The sequence below is a fragment of the Rhincodon typus genome, chromosome 29, assembly GCF_021869965.1.
Source record: "Rhincodon typus isolate 14 chromosome 29, sRhiTyp1.1, whole genome shotgun sequence".
Taxonomy (NCBI): domain Eukaryota; kingdom Metazoa; phylum Chordata; class Chondrichthyes; order Orectolobiformes; family Rhincodontidae; genus Rhincodon; species Rhincodon typus.
In genome coordinates, this window is record NC_063360.1 from 1964867 (window position 1) to 1977919 (window position 13053).

The 13053-nt window shown below is 40.6% G+C and overlaps 1 protein-coding gene and 1 non-coding gene across 4 annotated transcripts in view; both read left to right on the forward strand.

Moving 5' to 3' along the window:
- safb (scaffold attachment factor B) overlaps window positions 1-12764 on the forward strand; it is a 62577-nt gene extending 49813 nt beyond the window's left edge. For 2 of the 3 annotated variants that reach the window (XM_020517924.2, XM_020517926.2), the window contains 4 exons: window positions 359-510; window positions 3037-3152; window positions 9900-9966; window positions 12373-12764. In XM_020517924.2, coding sequence (XP_020373513.1) covers window positions 359-510; window positions 3037-3152; window positions 9900-9966; window positions 12373-12538 — 501 coding nt within the window. In that variant the 3' untranslated portion in view covers window positions 12539-12764. Of the gene's footprint in view, window positions 1-358; window positions 511-3036; window positions 3153-9899; window positions 9967-11260; window positions 11325-12372 lie in introns of all 3 variants that reach the window. The other variant, XM_048614035.1, reaches the window with a different exon arrangement.
- On the forward strand, window positions 6149-6284 carry LOC125486534. The gene has a single exon (XR_007265188.1). It is a non-coding gene; the product is annotated as a small nucleolar RNA SNORA42/SNORA80 family (small nucleolar RNA).
- Window positions 12765-13053: the final 289 nt, after the last annotated feature.

Consider the following 13053-nt stretch of genomic DNA (forward strand, 5'->3'; position numbering starts at 1 on the left):
TTCTCAACAGGGAGATAGGAGCTTAGGGATTATAAGCAGAATTTTTCTGCCTTAAGTGGTAAAGTGTCTTTGTGATTCTTTTTATCTTGCATTAAGTTGTAAATAAGGTCCTGGTGGAGCACTAACTGTTCTGCTAGTGTGAAAAGGGAGATCAGTACCATGTTATCGTGAAGTTACCAATGTTACTTGTCTCATCACTAAGCAGTGATATGCTTCATCATTGCAGTATGGGAACAATATGTTAAGAGCTGTTGTTGAACATATTAATTTGACAGGAAGATGTTCAAACATTAAAGTATATTCAATTTACGTTGTTTCTTTGAACAAGCTTTGAAATATTTGTGTTATGTATATTCAGCATTATCCTGATGGAAGGCACGGAGGACCAGAGCGCCACAATCGCGATTCAGGATCACAGCGTGAGGGTTGGGGCGGATCTGCTGGTGGCTATGGACCAGACATGAAACGTGTAGGAGACAACAGAGGAGGAATTATGCCTCGCCAATCAAGGTAAGTATTGAGAAAAATGAGGGAACAGGTTGAATGTGTGTTGGAGGAAAGATAGGCTGAGATAGGATGATAAGGGTAGTGAAATTCTGAGAGTATGAAGATGGGGCTGATTTGTCAAGGGCAGTAGTATCTTAGGACATAGGGACCTAAGGGTAGGCAGGAGAGATTAGTGTGTATGAATGTTTTCGTGCATGCTGATGGTGACCATTGGAGGAATTGGCAATTTGTGGAGGAGCTCATTGTTTTGGAGATTACCATATTTTATCGATAAGTATTTCAGCTAAAGTAGGCAAAAGAAACAAAGGAGTGGGCTGTTCTGTTAAACCTGCTGTACTGGTAATTTAGGTTGACTAATTTGCATCAGCTCCATTCACCAACATTTTTGCTGTTTTTAATACCCATAGCCCTTGAAAATAGGTGATGGTCTGGTTGTCTTATCTCTAAAACTATTAATCCAGAAATGCAGGTAATTCTCTAGGGACAGTGGGTTGGAATCTTGTCATAGCAGATGGGGGAATTTGAATTTAATAATAATCTGGAAATAAGAGTTTAACTATGAAACCATTGCCGATGTCAGGAAAATCTCCTCTGGTTTGGTAATGCCCTGTAGGGAAGGAAACTGCCATCCTTACCTGGTCTGGAATACATGTGACTTTGGACCCACAGAAATGTGATTGACTGTCAACTGTTCTCTGGACAATTAGGAATGGATAATAAATGCTAGTCAAACCAGTGACACCTGCATCCCATGAATGAATCATTTTTAAAAATAATCAATTTTTTACAAGCTAACAAGTTTTATGGAGGAAAATGAAACGTTTTGTAACAGTATAGAATCTTTAGCAGGAGCCAAACTCTATAGCCTTGTATCTTCAATATTCACTTCAAGGAAATTTCTGTTGTAGATTTGAGAAAAGAATGTAGCAGTGGATATCATACACATTGGAGCCAGTCTTCTGATTAGCTTATGGGCAACGTAACTGAAAATTGCGAAATTTAGGGAGGGCTTACAGAAGCATGGTCGAGGATGTTTGAATAGCCGTGGTGGCAGGAGTTCACATTATTGCTGTTTTATTAGCTTACTAAGTCAGAGAAAAGTGAAGCCATCTGACAGGATGCCCACAGAATGATTAATAAGTAGAGAGGTAGCACTGCAAATGAGATCGGTAATGTTTCACAGGAGATACCTTGTTTTAGGGATGGGTCAGAGAGTTATGGGGGAGGTGAATGACAAGTCATGTTCAAGAAACTTGAAGAACATGAAGTTTGGAAATGGGACCAAATGTAGAGGAGCAAGGCTGAGCACAGACTTTTTTTTCTATTCATTTGTGGGATGTGGGTTTCGCTGGCTGGCCAGCATTTCTTGCCCATCCCTGGTTGCCCTTGCGAAGGTGGTGGTAGGCTGCCTTCTTGAACTGCTGCAGTCCTCCTGCTGTGGGTTAACCCACAATGCTATTAGGGAGGGAATTCCAGGATTTTGACCTAGCGACAGTGAAGGAACGGCATATATTTCCACGTCAGGATGGTGAGTGGCTTGGAGGGGAATCTGCAGGTGGTGGTGCTCCCATATGTCTGATACCCTTGTCCTTCTGGATGGAAGTGGTCGTGGTTTTGGAAGGTGGTGTCTGAGGATCTTTGAATTTCTGCAGTGCATCTTGCAGTACACACTGCTGCTACTGAGCATTGGTGGTGGAGGGAGTGGATGCTTATGGAGGTATTGAAAATGTCCATTTGACATAGTGATATATTGAAAATGTCCATTTGTGATGTTAGGAAGTACGTGGGGGAGGAAGGAGAACTGTTTAGAAATTTGGGTTGATGATTGAGAATGTCACAAATGGCACTTGAAGGAGATCATCTTAGAGGCAACAATGGCAGGGATGAGAAACTGAAGGGTGTGACTTGAGAGTGAAGTAGCTAAAGTTGCACCTAATGTAAGCGTACCTTACGTAGCAGTTAAGCTGAGCAGAATTCATGCATAAATTAAGAGTAACATTGCAGTGTCCATTGAAATGTCATTATGCTCCCCAGCACCTTGCTCATGTCTGGCATGTCTTTTTGTGAATGCCACTACGAGGTGAAACGATGAACATACACAAAAATGTAGTCTCACAACCAGATGATGTCACAGCCCTCATCAGCACATACACCGGAGGCCAGTTTAACTGATGATGATGAGGTGTTTCTGAGTGAGGGATTGCACAGACAGGTGTAGCCACAGCCTTGGTTCATAGACATGGCCTCCAGGAAGGGCACCTCGCCACAGCTATTGGAGAGGGAAAGGCAGTTCACGTAGCTGAGGAGAGTTACTTTGCAGACACTGTTGGGGTGGGGAAGCACAGCTTCTTCAAACCCATCTTCCGCTACCACCTCTGCCTCGCTGCCAACTTGCTGACATGCCACAGACCAGTTCTGCAAATGGAGCCAATTTGGCAGAATGCATAATCTTCCCATAACTCCTTTTGATATATCTTTACATGTTGGTTGGCTCATTTAACTTACAAGATATTACTTACTCTTATGTAGAGATGGCAGAGATTGGAACAGTGACCATGGGCGGAAGATGGAAGGTCATCCAGAGCGTTCTTGGCAGGGCAACCTTGAAGGAGGAATGATGGGAAGAGATCATGATCGTTGGCAAGGTAATTGTTAGTACAGAGAAGTTTGTAATGAGAAGAAGTTAGTGTTGTTTAAAATTCCACTGTTGTGATTGATTTGTTCAGTCAGGCTTGAGCTATTATCAAAATTAGCCATTTACCTTTATAAATGCATTTAGAATAAATTAAATATTTCATCCATAATTAAATGTTGACAGCCAAATAACTACAAGGTGCTGACTCATCATTTAACACTTGAGCCAGTTAATTCAGATCACATGGAGTATGCATGGTTTATTGTATGAAACAATGTTGCAACAGGACCAGCTCTGTGCAGAGTAATGTATTTTAACTGGAGTGTTGGGTTTTTCCAACGTTAGTCAAAATTTAAATTCGTTCAACTGATGTTCCAGGTTTCTACAAGATATTCATGTTTCAGTTAACTGAAACAGCTGTTTTTTTTGAGATATTTTCATTAAAAATTAACCACTTGTTTTAAGAATGTTTTTTATTTGGTACTGGTCAAACTTCACGGGTGCCCAAAGAGATTAAAAACGTTCTTTAATTTGTTCACGGGAATAAATGATTTGCACTTGTTTGCTGTCTCATTGTATCTGCCCAAATCTTTTGTGGTATCCACCAAGTTGTGGGAGATCCTTTCTGTGGAAAGAAGCATCAAACAAGTCATCTGATTTTGTCAACTGTGGTACTGTCCTGAGTCCCAAGGTTCTGGTTTGCAGTTCCACTCAAGAATTTGCGTGCACAAAGCTGACATTCCAGTGCAGCAATGAAAGAATGCTGTGTTGTCAATGGTCTTGGATAAGAAATTAAACTGAGGCCCTGTCTGCCTTAATGGTGCTGCTATATTTTAAAGAAGAACAGGGATGATCTCCCTGGTGTCCTGACTAATATTAATTCCTCAATCAACAGATTATCTCATTGCTTTTTCTGAAAGCTTGCTGAGCGCAAATTAGTTGCTGTTTCCTTCATTGCAGCAATGACTGCACAAAAGTATATCTGTTTTGTGACTTGTCCTTAGCATGTGGGCACCACTGGCAATGCTAATGTTATTGCCTAGCCCTGATTGCCCTCAAGATTTAGGTGGTGAACTGCTGTAATCCTTGGGGTGTAGGTATGCCCATGGTGCTGTTCGGAAAGCGGTTCCAGGAATTTACTCTCTGATCGTGGAGGACTAATAATATACTTACAAGTCAAGATGGTGTACAGCTCAGAGGAGCTTGCAGATACTGGTGTTCCCATGCATCTTTCGTACTCTTAGGAAATAAAAGTTCACCAGTTTGGAAGGTGCTGTCTGAGGAGCCTCAGTGAGTGCTGTAGTGTATCTTGTGGTGGTACACACTACTGCTGAATGTCAGTGATGGAGGGAGTGAATGTTTGTGGATATGGCAAGCAAGCAAGCTGCTTTGTCTTGGGTGGTGTAAAACTTCAAATATTGGAGCTGCACTCATCCAGGCAAGAAGAGTATTCCTTTGCACACCTGACTTGTGCCTTGTAGATGGTTGTCAGCCACTGGGGAGGCAGGTTGCTTGCTGCAAAGTTACTAGCATCTGATATACTATCGTCTTAATATCTACTAGTGTCTGATATGCTCTTGTAACAACATTATTTATATGGCTACTCTAGTTCAGTTTCTGGTCGATCGTAATCTTTAGGATATTGATAGAGGGGAGTTCAGCAATGATGGCATCATTGAATGTGAAGGTGAGACAGCTGGATTCTCGTGTGGAGATGGTCATTGCCTGGTACTCTCATGTGATGTTACATGCTCTTGATGTAAGACACCTGGATGTTGCCTTTAACTTGTTTATGAACACACTTGTGAAGTTGCAAATGTTGTTAAGCCTCGTGGAATCATCAGTGGTCAACCCCACTTCTAAGTTATGGAGAGAAGATTAATGATGAAGTGGCTGAAAATGGTTGAGTCCAGGGCGCTCCCCTGAATAATCCCTGCAAAGATATCACTGGGGCTGAGATGATTGATCTCTGACACCATAACTACCTTCCTTTGTGCTAAGTATGATTTCACATGACCAGTTTTCCTAGATTTCTTTGCCATACTTAGTTAAACACTGAGGTCATTTTCATTTCTGTTGCATGAATATTCGAGGTTCTTGAGAGGCCTCAGCCGGAAGTCAATGCGTGGGCATGCTGATCGGCTCTGCAGCTTAGAGATTCTTGATCACGCTCTCCACATCTCTGGTGTTTTAATTCTATCATCCATGTTTGGACCAAGTCTGTGATCAAGTCGGGAGTTGAGTGGTCCTAGTGAAACCCGAGTTGATGGATATTGAACATGTTGCTTCTGAGTTGTGCTGCTTGGTAGCTCTGACCCCTTCCGTTACTTTGCTCAAGATTAGACAGATAAGGTGGCAATTAGCCAGGTTGGATTATTCGTGCCTTTGCATTTCATATTGTGCAACTTACACGCTAAGCAATTCTCCACATGCTTAGTGGATGCTAGTTTTGCAGCAGGCTGAAAGAGTCTTCAGTACCATTGCCAAAATGTGGTTGGGGCAATATAATTGACAAAAGAGCTTTGAGTTCATCGAATCCCTATGAAAAATATCATAGCCAATCCACCTAACATGAACTTGAACTGTGGGTGAAACCGGAGCACCCAGAAAGGCCAGACACCCACACGGATCCTGGAAGAATGTGCAAACTCCACACAGACAGTTGCCCAAGGCTGGAATCAAACCCATGTCCCTGGCACTGTAAGGCAGCAGTGCTTAACCACTGTGCTGCCCCTGTTCCCAAGATCACCAGATGTCTGGTTATTGTGGAAAGTGCCATATGGATGGAAGTCTTTTAAATCAATTTTAATTGTTTCGAGTTTGCCAAAGAGTGGCAGTTGGTTTGAAATGCAAGCATCTCCATGTTGGGCATCGGTATGGAGAAATTAGGTAAATAAAATGATGCCTGAGAGGATTGATGTTAAGTGTTTGCGGGGTCAGGTGAAACATTGGAATTTGTGAGCAACTGTGTAATTGTTTCTCTGGGATTACTCTTTGCTGGCATTAGCATGGCTATGGATTTATGGTGGGCTCTATCCCATGATCTCTTCATAGTGTACGCCATGCAAAATCAAAATCTGCTTCGAACCATTGACTGGCCTAAAACTAATAGGCCTGCTTCACTGATGTGGGCAGTACAGTTAATTCAGCAAAGTTTGTTTTAACATGCACCGTATGTGTGGAAATCTCAATAAACCAGTACAAATTATATACCTGAAATTCTGAAGTTTACTGTTGTCGCAGTGACCAGTAGTCAGTTGAGGGTGTGAGTGAGAAAACTATGCTGATAAGTTTTATTTAAACCAGAGTTGCATTATTATTTGATTTATGCTGTAGGTAAAGTATAACAGTGAGTATACCCCCTGCATTATGTTTCTGTTACTTAGTGTGTGTTTTTGCACTGATTATGTGGACCTCTTGATCAATCAGTACACACGTGGTCCCATAGGTGCCAGTTAATAAAAGTTTGCTGCAGTTGGTAATTCTAGGTTTATATGGGCATCCTGTATGCTCAGCATGCTGATAACTAGCCAACAGTTAATTGGATGGACTGTTACTATAGTGCTAAAACTTCTCAATCTTAATTTTAAAGTTTGTTTTCCCCCCTCGTTTTTTATGGGAAGCGAATTTGAAGTGTAATTTGAATATTAGTTGCATGCAAGTTCAATCTGTGTATCACCAACAAAACGCATCCACTTTATTGGTGCATATAATTACGGGTGAAGGTCAGGTAGCTCCATTGACCTAACGGCTGGTTTTCGATGCGAAGTGCTGCCAAAACATGGGTTCATTTCCAAGACCAGCTGAGGTTACCATAAAGGCCCCGTCTTCTTGACATTGCCTGTCACCTAGGGCATGGCGACCCTCAGGTTAAACTCACCACCAGCTGTCTCTTTTTCAGCCTTGACTTAGAGGAATTAGGGGTGTTTTTGTTTAACTGAAGATTGTATTGGTGTGCAGTTCTACATACACAAATGACACCTCAGTGCACACTTAATTTTTTTTAAATAGGCACTAATTATGGGCATACAAGAAAAGCAACAATAGTGACTTTAAAAGTTACAGTCAGTAATCTAATTCATTCATATGTCATGCAGTACTTCTCGGAAAGAACCTTACCTATTTAGATTATATTCTGCAAATTTCCAGAATCCATAGTGCTTTCATCTAAGTTTCAGTTCACTGGTTATTTTAATCAACAGTAAAATGGGCAAATCTAATTCTGATTAAAAGTTTAAAACTCTTTTATTTTCTGTGTAGTAGTTACTTTCCCAGGACACTACAGCAGTTTACATTCAAGGGTTTAACTAAGTGCAGTCACTGATAGGCAAATATAACCAATTACAGGCAGCGGTTCTGGCTGTAGTGTAGATTCATAGAGTAATACAGCATGGAAGTGGGCCTTTCGGCCCAAACTGGTCCAAGCTGACCATGGTGCCCACTCAGCTAGTTCCAATTGCCCACATTTGGTCCATATCCCTCTAAACCTTTCCCATCCATTTACTTATCCAAATGTTTTTTAAATGTTGCTATTGTACCTGCCTCAACAACCTTCTCTGGCAGCCCATTCCATATATGCACCACTCTCTGCGTGAAGAAGTTGCCCCTCGGGTCCTCCTTAAATCTTTCCCCTCTTACCTTAAACCTATGCCCACTAGTTTTCAATTTCCTGTCCCTGGGGAAAAGATTATATGCCTTCATCCTGTCTATGCCCCTCATGATTTTTTACACCTCAATAAGGTCACTTTTCACTCAGGCCTACTAGTCCTGGCAGCATCCTGGTAAATCACCTTTGCATACTTTTCAGTTTAACTATGTCTTTCTATAACAGGGTGACCAAAACTGTACACAATACTCCCAAATGCAACCTCACCAACAACTTATACAACTGTAACGTAATGTGCCAACTCCTTTACTCAGTGCCTTGACCAATGAAGGCCAGCATACTAAATACCTTCTTCACCACCCGGTCCACCTATGACGCTGCTTTCAATGAACTGTGTACTTGTACTCCTAGGTCCCTCTGTTCCACAACACTCCTCAGGACCTTGCCATTTACTGTATAAGTCCTACCTTGGTTTAGATTTCCAAAGTGCAACACCTCACACTTATCCGTACTGAATTGCATTTGCCAATCATCAGCCCACTTCTCCATCTGATCAAGATGCCTCTGTAATTTTTGATAACCTTCTTCACTATCAGCAATATCTCCTAATTTTGTATCATCCGCAAACTTACTAATCCAGCCCTGTGCATTCGCATCTAGATCATTTATGTAAATACAAATAACAAAGGTCCCAGCACTGACCCCTGTGGCGCACGACTAGTCACAGGCCCCCAGTCTGAGAAACAGCCTTCAACCATCATCCTCTTATTCCTACCATTGAGCCAATTTTGAATCCAGTTAGCCAGCTCTCCCTGGATTCCATGCGACCTAATTGTAATGATTAGCCTCCTGTTCAGGACCTTGTCAAAGGACTTACTAAAGTCCATATAGACAACATCCACTGCCCTACCTTCATCCATCCTCTTGGTTATCTCTTCAAATTCTAAAAGATTTGTCAGACATGACTTCCTGCACACAAATCCATGCTGACTATGCCTAATCAGACCTTGACTGTCCAAATGTTGGGTGATCCTGTCCCTCAGTATCCTCTCTAATAACTTGCCTACCATTTATGTCAGTATGTTAGCCAAGACATTTTTTCTGAGACCTCTGTACTCTATGGCATCAGTTTTTTTTTTTCTTAAACAAACTGAGCGCATGAGTAGGGTACTGGAATATCTCTGAGATGTTGCTAGGATTGGAGGGTTTGAGTTACAGGGAGAAGCTGAATAGGCTGGAGCTTTTTTCCCTCGAGAGTCAGAAGCTGAGGGCTGTCCTTATAGAGATTTATAAAATTATGAGGGGTGTGGATAGGGTGAATAGCCAAGGTCTATTTCCCAGGTGGGACCTGAGGAGCAGCATTTTCACGCAGAGGGTGGTGTGTGTATGGAGCGAGCTGCCAGAAGTAGTAGTGGGGGGATGTACTGTTACAACATTTAAAAGGCATCTGGATGGTGCATGAATAGTTCGGGTTTAGATGGATATGGGCCAAATGCTGGCAAATGGGACTAGATCAGTTTAGGATATCTGGTTGGTCTAAAGGATCTGTTTCCGTACTGTATAATGCTATCACAGTTCTGTCCAAGCACAATAGTTCTTTGTTGCTCTAATATGTCTGCATTCAAATGTACCTGCTTGATTCCAACATTGCTAGTAAGCTGATATTACTGAAAGATTGGGGACAGTACAGTGTGGAGCTGGAGGAACACAGCAGGCCAGGCAGCATCAGAGGAGCAGGAAAGTTGACGTTTCGCATCTGAAATGTCAACTCTCCTGCTCCTCTAATGCTGCCTGGCCTGCCGTGTTCTTCCAGCTCCATTCTGTGTTGTCTCTGACTCCAGCATCTGCAGATTGGAACTGCTTTGACTTTTTCAGTTTAATAACTTTTTGCATATATTTAAATTCCAGGACTTGAATTTCACTCCCCTGGAATGGAATGTTTTGAGATGATACTTTGGTTATAACTTACAACTTCATTCTGCTGTTGAAAGTGTTTTCCCTGGGAATGTGATAGTAGGAAAGGACACAAGCTGCAATAAGAATTAAATTTTAAGCTTTTCTTGAATTAACTTTGTTTTTCTTTCTTAAAATAAGGTTATTATCTATGAAATTTTCTTTTCAGGAGAATAACCTTTTTATTTCTTATTGTAGGAGGGGATAGAGGTATACCTGCCCAATCTGGACAAGGCCACATGATGCAACGAGGAGGAATGCCTGGGTAAGAGGAATGCCTTGGTCTTAAGAAAAGAGCTTATTCGCTCTGTGACTGTTGGCTGCTGCTGAATCCTGCTGAGCACAAATGTAGTTAAACAATATTTGATCAGGAGTTCTGAGTACCCTTCATGGTATTCTTGGCAATTTGATTTGTAGGCTGTAATAAATGGGGTCTTGGTTTGAAAACAGTCCAGTTTAATGGGATAGAAGGTGACATTCTTTGCTGGCTCTTACAAATCATGTATAAGGTTTTGGCCGTTCCTCATGGGGGGTCCACTTGTTTGCAGCCATTCATAATTTGTCACTAATTGGCGGGCCTGTACCTGTGCTAAAAGATTTGTTGATGAAACCATATTCTACATTCAAGTATTTTGTACCTGTGGTGAAAGCAAGAAATTCCATTCCCCAGAATGGACATTTAGTCACTAAAAACCTCAAAAGTTGTAGAGCTGGGATTTGTGCTGCTATTCGATCTTTCTGAATTTAACTGGACCATGCATATCTGAATAATACATTACTCTCAATATAGCCTGGTAGACACCGTCTGTAAACAAATCTCCAAATTGGTTGTATTTTGTAGTAATTTAATAGAACTCGGCAATTTTTTATTCATTCTCCATAAAGCATGTCCTTCTGTTTAAATTGGACTTTGTTGAACTCCTTAATCAGATACTGTGTGCACATGTTATGTACAGCTATTAATATAAGTTGTCTTTTTGTTATTTCTAGGACCTTGTTCACAAAATGAAAACTGCACATATCTTGTTTCCAAAAGCTAAATACCATCCTGATTTAGATATCAAATTAAGTGCATATTTTCATTATTGTTAAAAAGCCCATGAAGTATGATTAGCTTTGTCCTGCTGTGACTGATCTGTAGTCTATAATTATTCTAGAATATTGGGTAGATTGTGTTTACAGATACATATTATGAAGGGCTCTGTGCTTTCTACACCTGTCATTTTTCTGGGAAAATGTTTGTTAATGAGGTGTGATGATTTAAAGTTAATTATATCCCTTTTATTACTTAACCACTTTTCACAACACCATTTAGAAGCAGAGGACAACTCTGAGTTAATTTTCCATTTTTGATTTTTCATGCATATCCTGCAGTTACATTTCACTTCTGCTTGAATGGTTTCAGCAGCTGTCTGTGAATGGGTAAAACCTACATCCTGCAACTGAACATGAGGTTTCTGCTTTATAAATTAGGGTTGCTTGATAAGTACATTAAAATTGAATTATTTGATCATGAAATAATGTGAAAAGGTTGATCCCAATCCTTCTCATTTTACCAGAGCAACTGAGTTCATTTGGCATTCTCGGAACAACTTATGACTGATGTAAAAATGCAGAATGGAGGTCAGTATAGTCTTCATTGCTGCTGGCATAAGTGAATGAAGTCAATGCCATTATCCATTCTGTTTTGTTCCACTTACTGAGAAACAAGTGACCCACTGCTCAAATATAATTTCTGGAAAAATGCTTCAATGGACAAAATAAGATCATAGGACGTGGTCAAGTATAATTATATTTGTGCTCGTCAAGATTCAGCAAATTGAATTTTAAAACTTGTATAAAAAGGAAGTGTAGATAAGGATTTTGAGGGTGAATGATTCCAATGCCCCGGAGAGTTCTTTCTTGAGACCACTATTATACACTTTCATATTTTCAGTGATTGGATGTAAGACTAGAAGAATACTATCCCATATCTGAAGGTGTTGTTGAACTTGTATAAGACACACAACAATCTCAGTTGTGCTCTGTTCTGCACATTGTATTCTAGAAAGGATGTGGAAGCATTGGAAAGATTACAGAAAATGTTTTATAAGAATGGTTCCAGGGTGAGGGACTTAGTTATGAAGATAATTTGGAGAAGTTGGAGCTATTTTCCTTGGTGGAGAGAAGAGTTAATTGAACTATTTAAAATATGAGAAGTCTGGGCGGAATAAATACATAGGAAATGTTCCCACTTGTGAAAGGATTAAGACCAAAGGTACAGATTTAAAGTAACAGTTGAAAGATGCATAAGTAGTACAAGGAAAGTTTTTATCATGCAGGAAGTACGGTCTGGAATGTACAGTCTGAGAGCATAGTTGAGGTATTCAGAAGGCAATTGTTTTGAAACGGAAGAATGCCTAGAGAGAATGGCAGTATAGGTGACCTGCTCATTTGGAGAGCTGGCACATACATGATGGGCTAAATCGCTCTGTGATGTCATGCCTGAATGGACCATAAATAATGAGTATTACTAATTCTACAAAATGTATTGATTTGTTAACAAATGTTCTGGCAATAGAGGTCTTGTATTTTTCGCACTCTTTTTATGGACTGACTTTGGCTTGTTCTTATTCAGCTTTTGGTATATCCGTCCGTACCACTGAATTGACAATACCATCTTTTTCCACAGGCAAGGAGGATTTGTGCAAGGTGGGATCCAGCAGGGGAGTGGTCAACCCATGAGCCGCACTGTCCAAATGATGGCAGGTGGTGGCATGCAAGGACCGGGCAGCTTTGGTGACCAAGACCGAGTGCAGAGACTGTCCAACGATCCTCGTTTCCAGCATCGCTACTAGCTCTTATTTCTATTAACTGATTTTAATGTAAAGGAAATCTTTAATAGTGGTGCGTAGTGCTAATCACAGTACCATGTTCTTGTGTATTTTTGTTTACTGCCTCTGAAACCAGAATTGTTTTGGAATTAATGATCATTTCATGGTTACTTTATTGTTAAAGTACTTGTATTGAGCCTAGACTCTGAAAGAGTCAATTCAATTTTCCATAAATAAAAGCGAAAATATACTTTGGGTGTCTGAACTTAATTTTGGGATTAGGTGCACATTTGGAGAATCACCTTTTCTGATGGCTGTAACGTTTTCTAATGTGATTAATGTTAGCATTTGAGTTTGGTTTTGGTAGTGCATTATTAAAGGAATAACTTTTAATGCACTTTCTAGTCTTTTCCTTCTCTTACATCTGATCCTCAAGTAACAGTCTTAATTATGAAAATCATTTGGAGATCCAGAAACAGTATAGAAACATAGAAGATAGGAGCAGGAGGAGGCCATTTGGCCCTTCAAGCCTGCTCTGC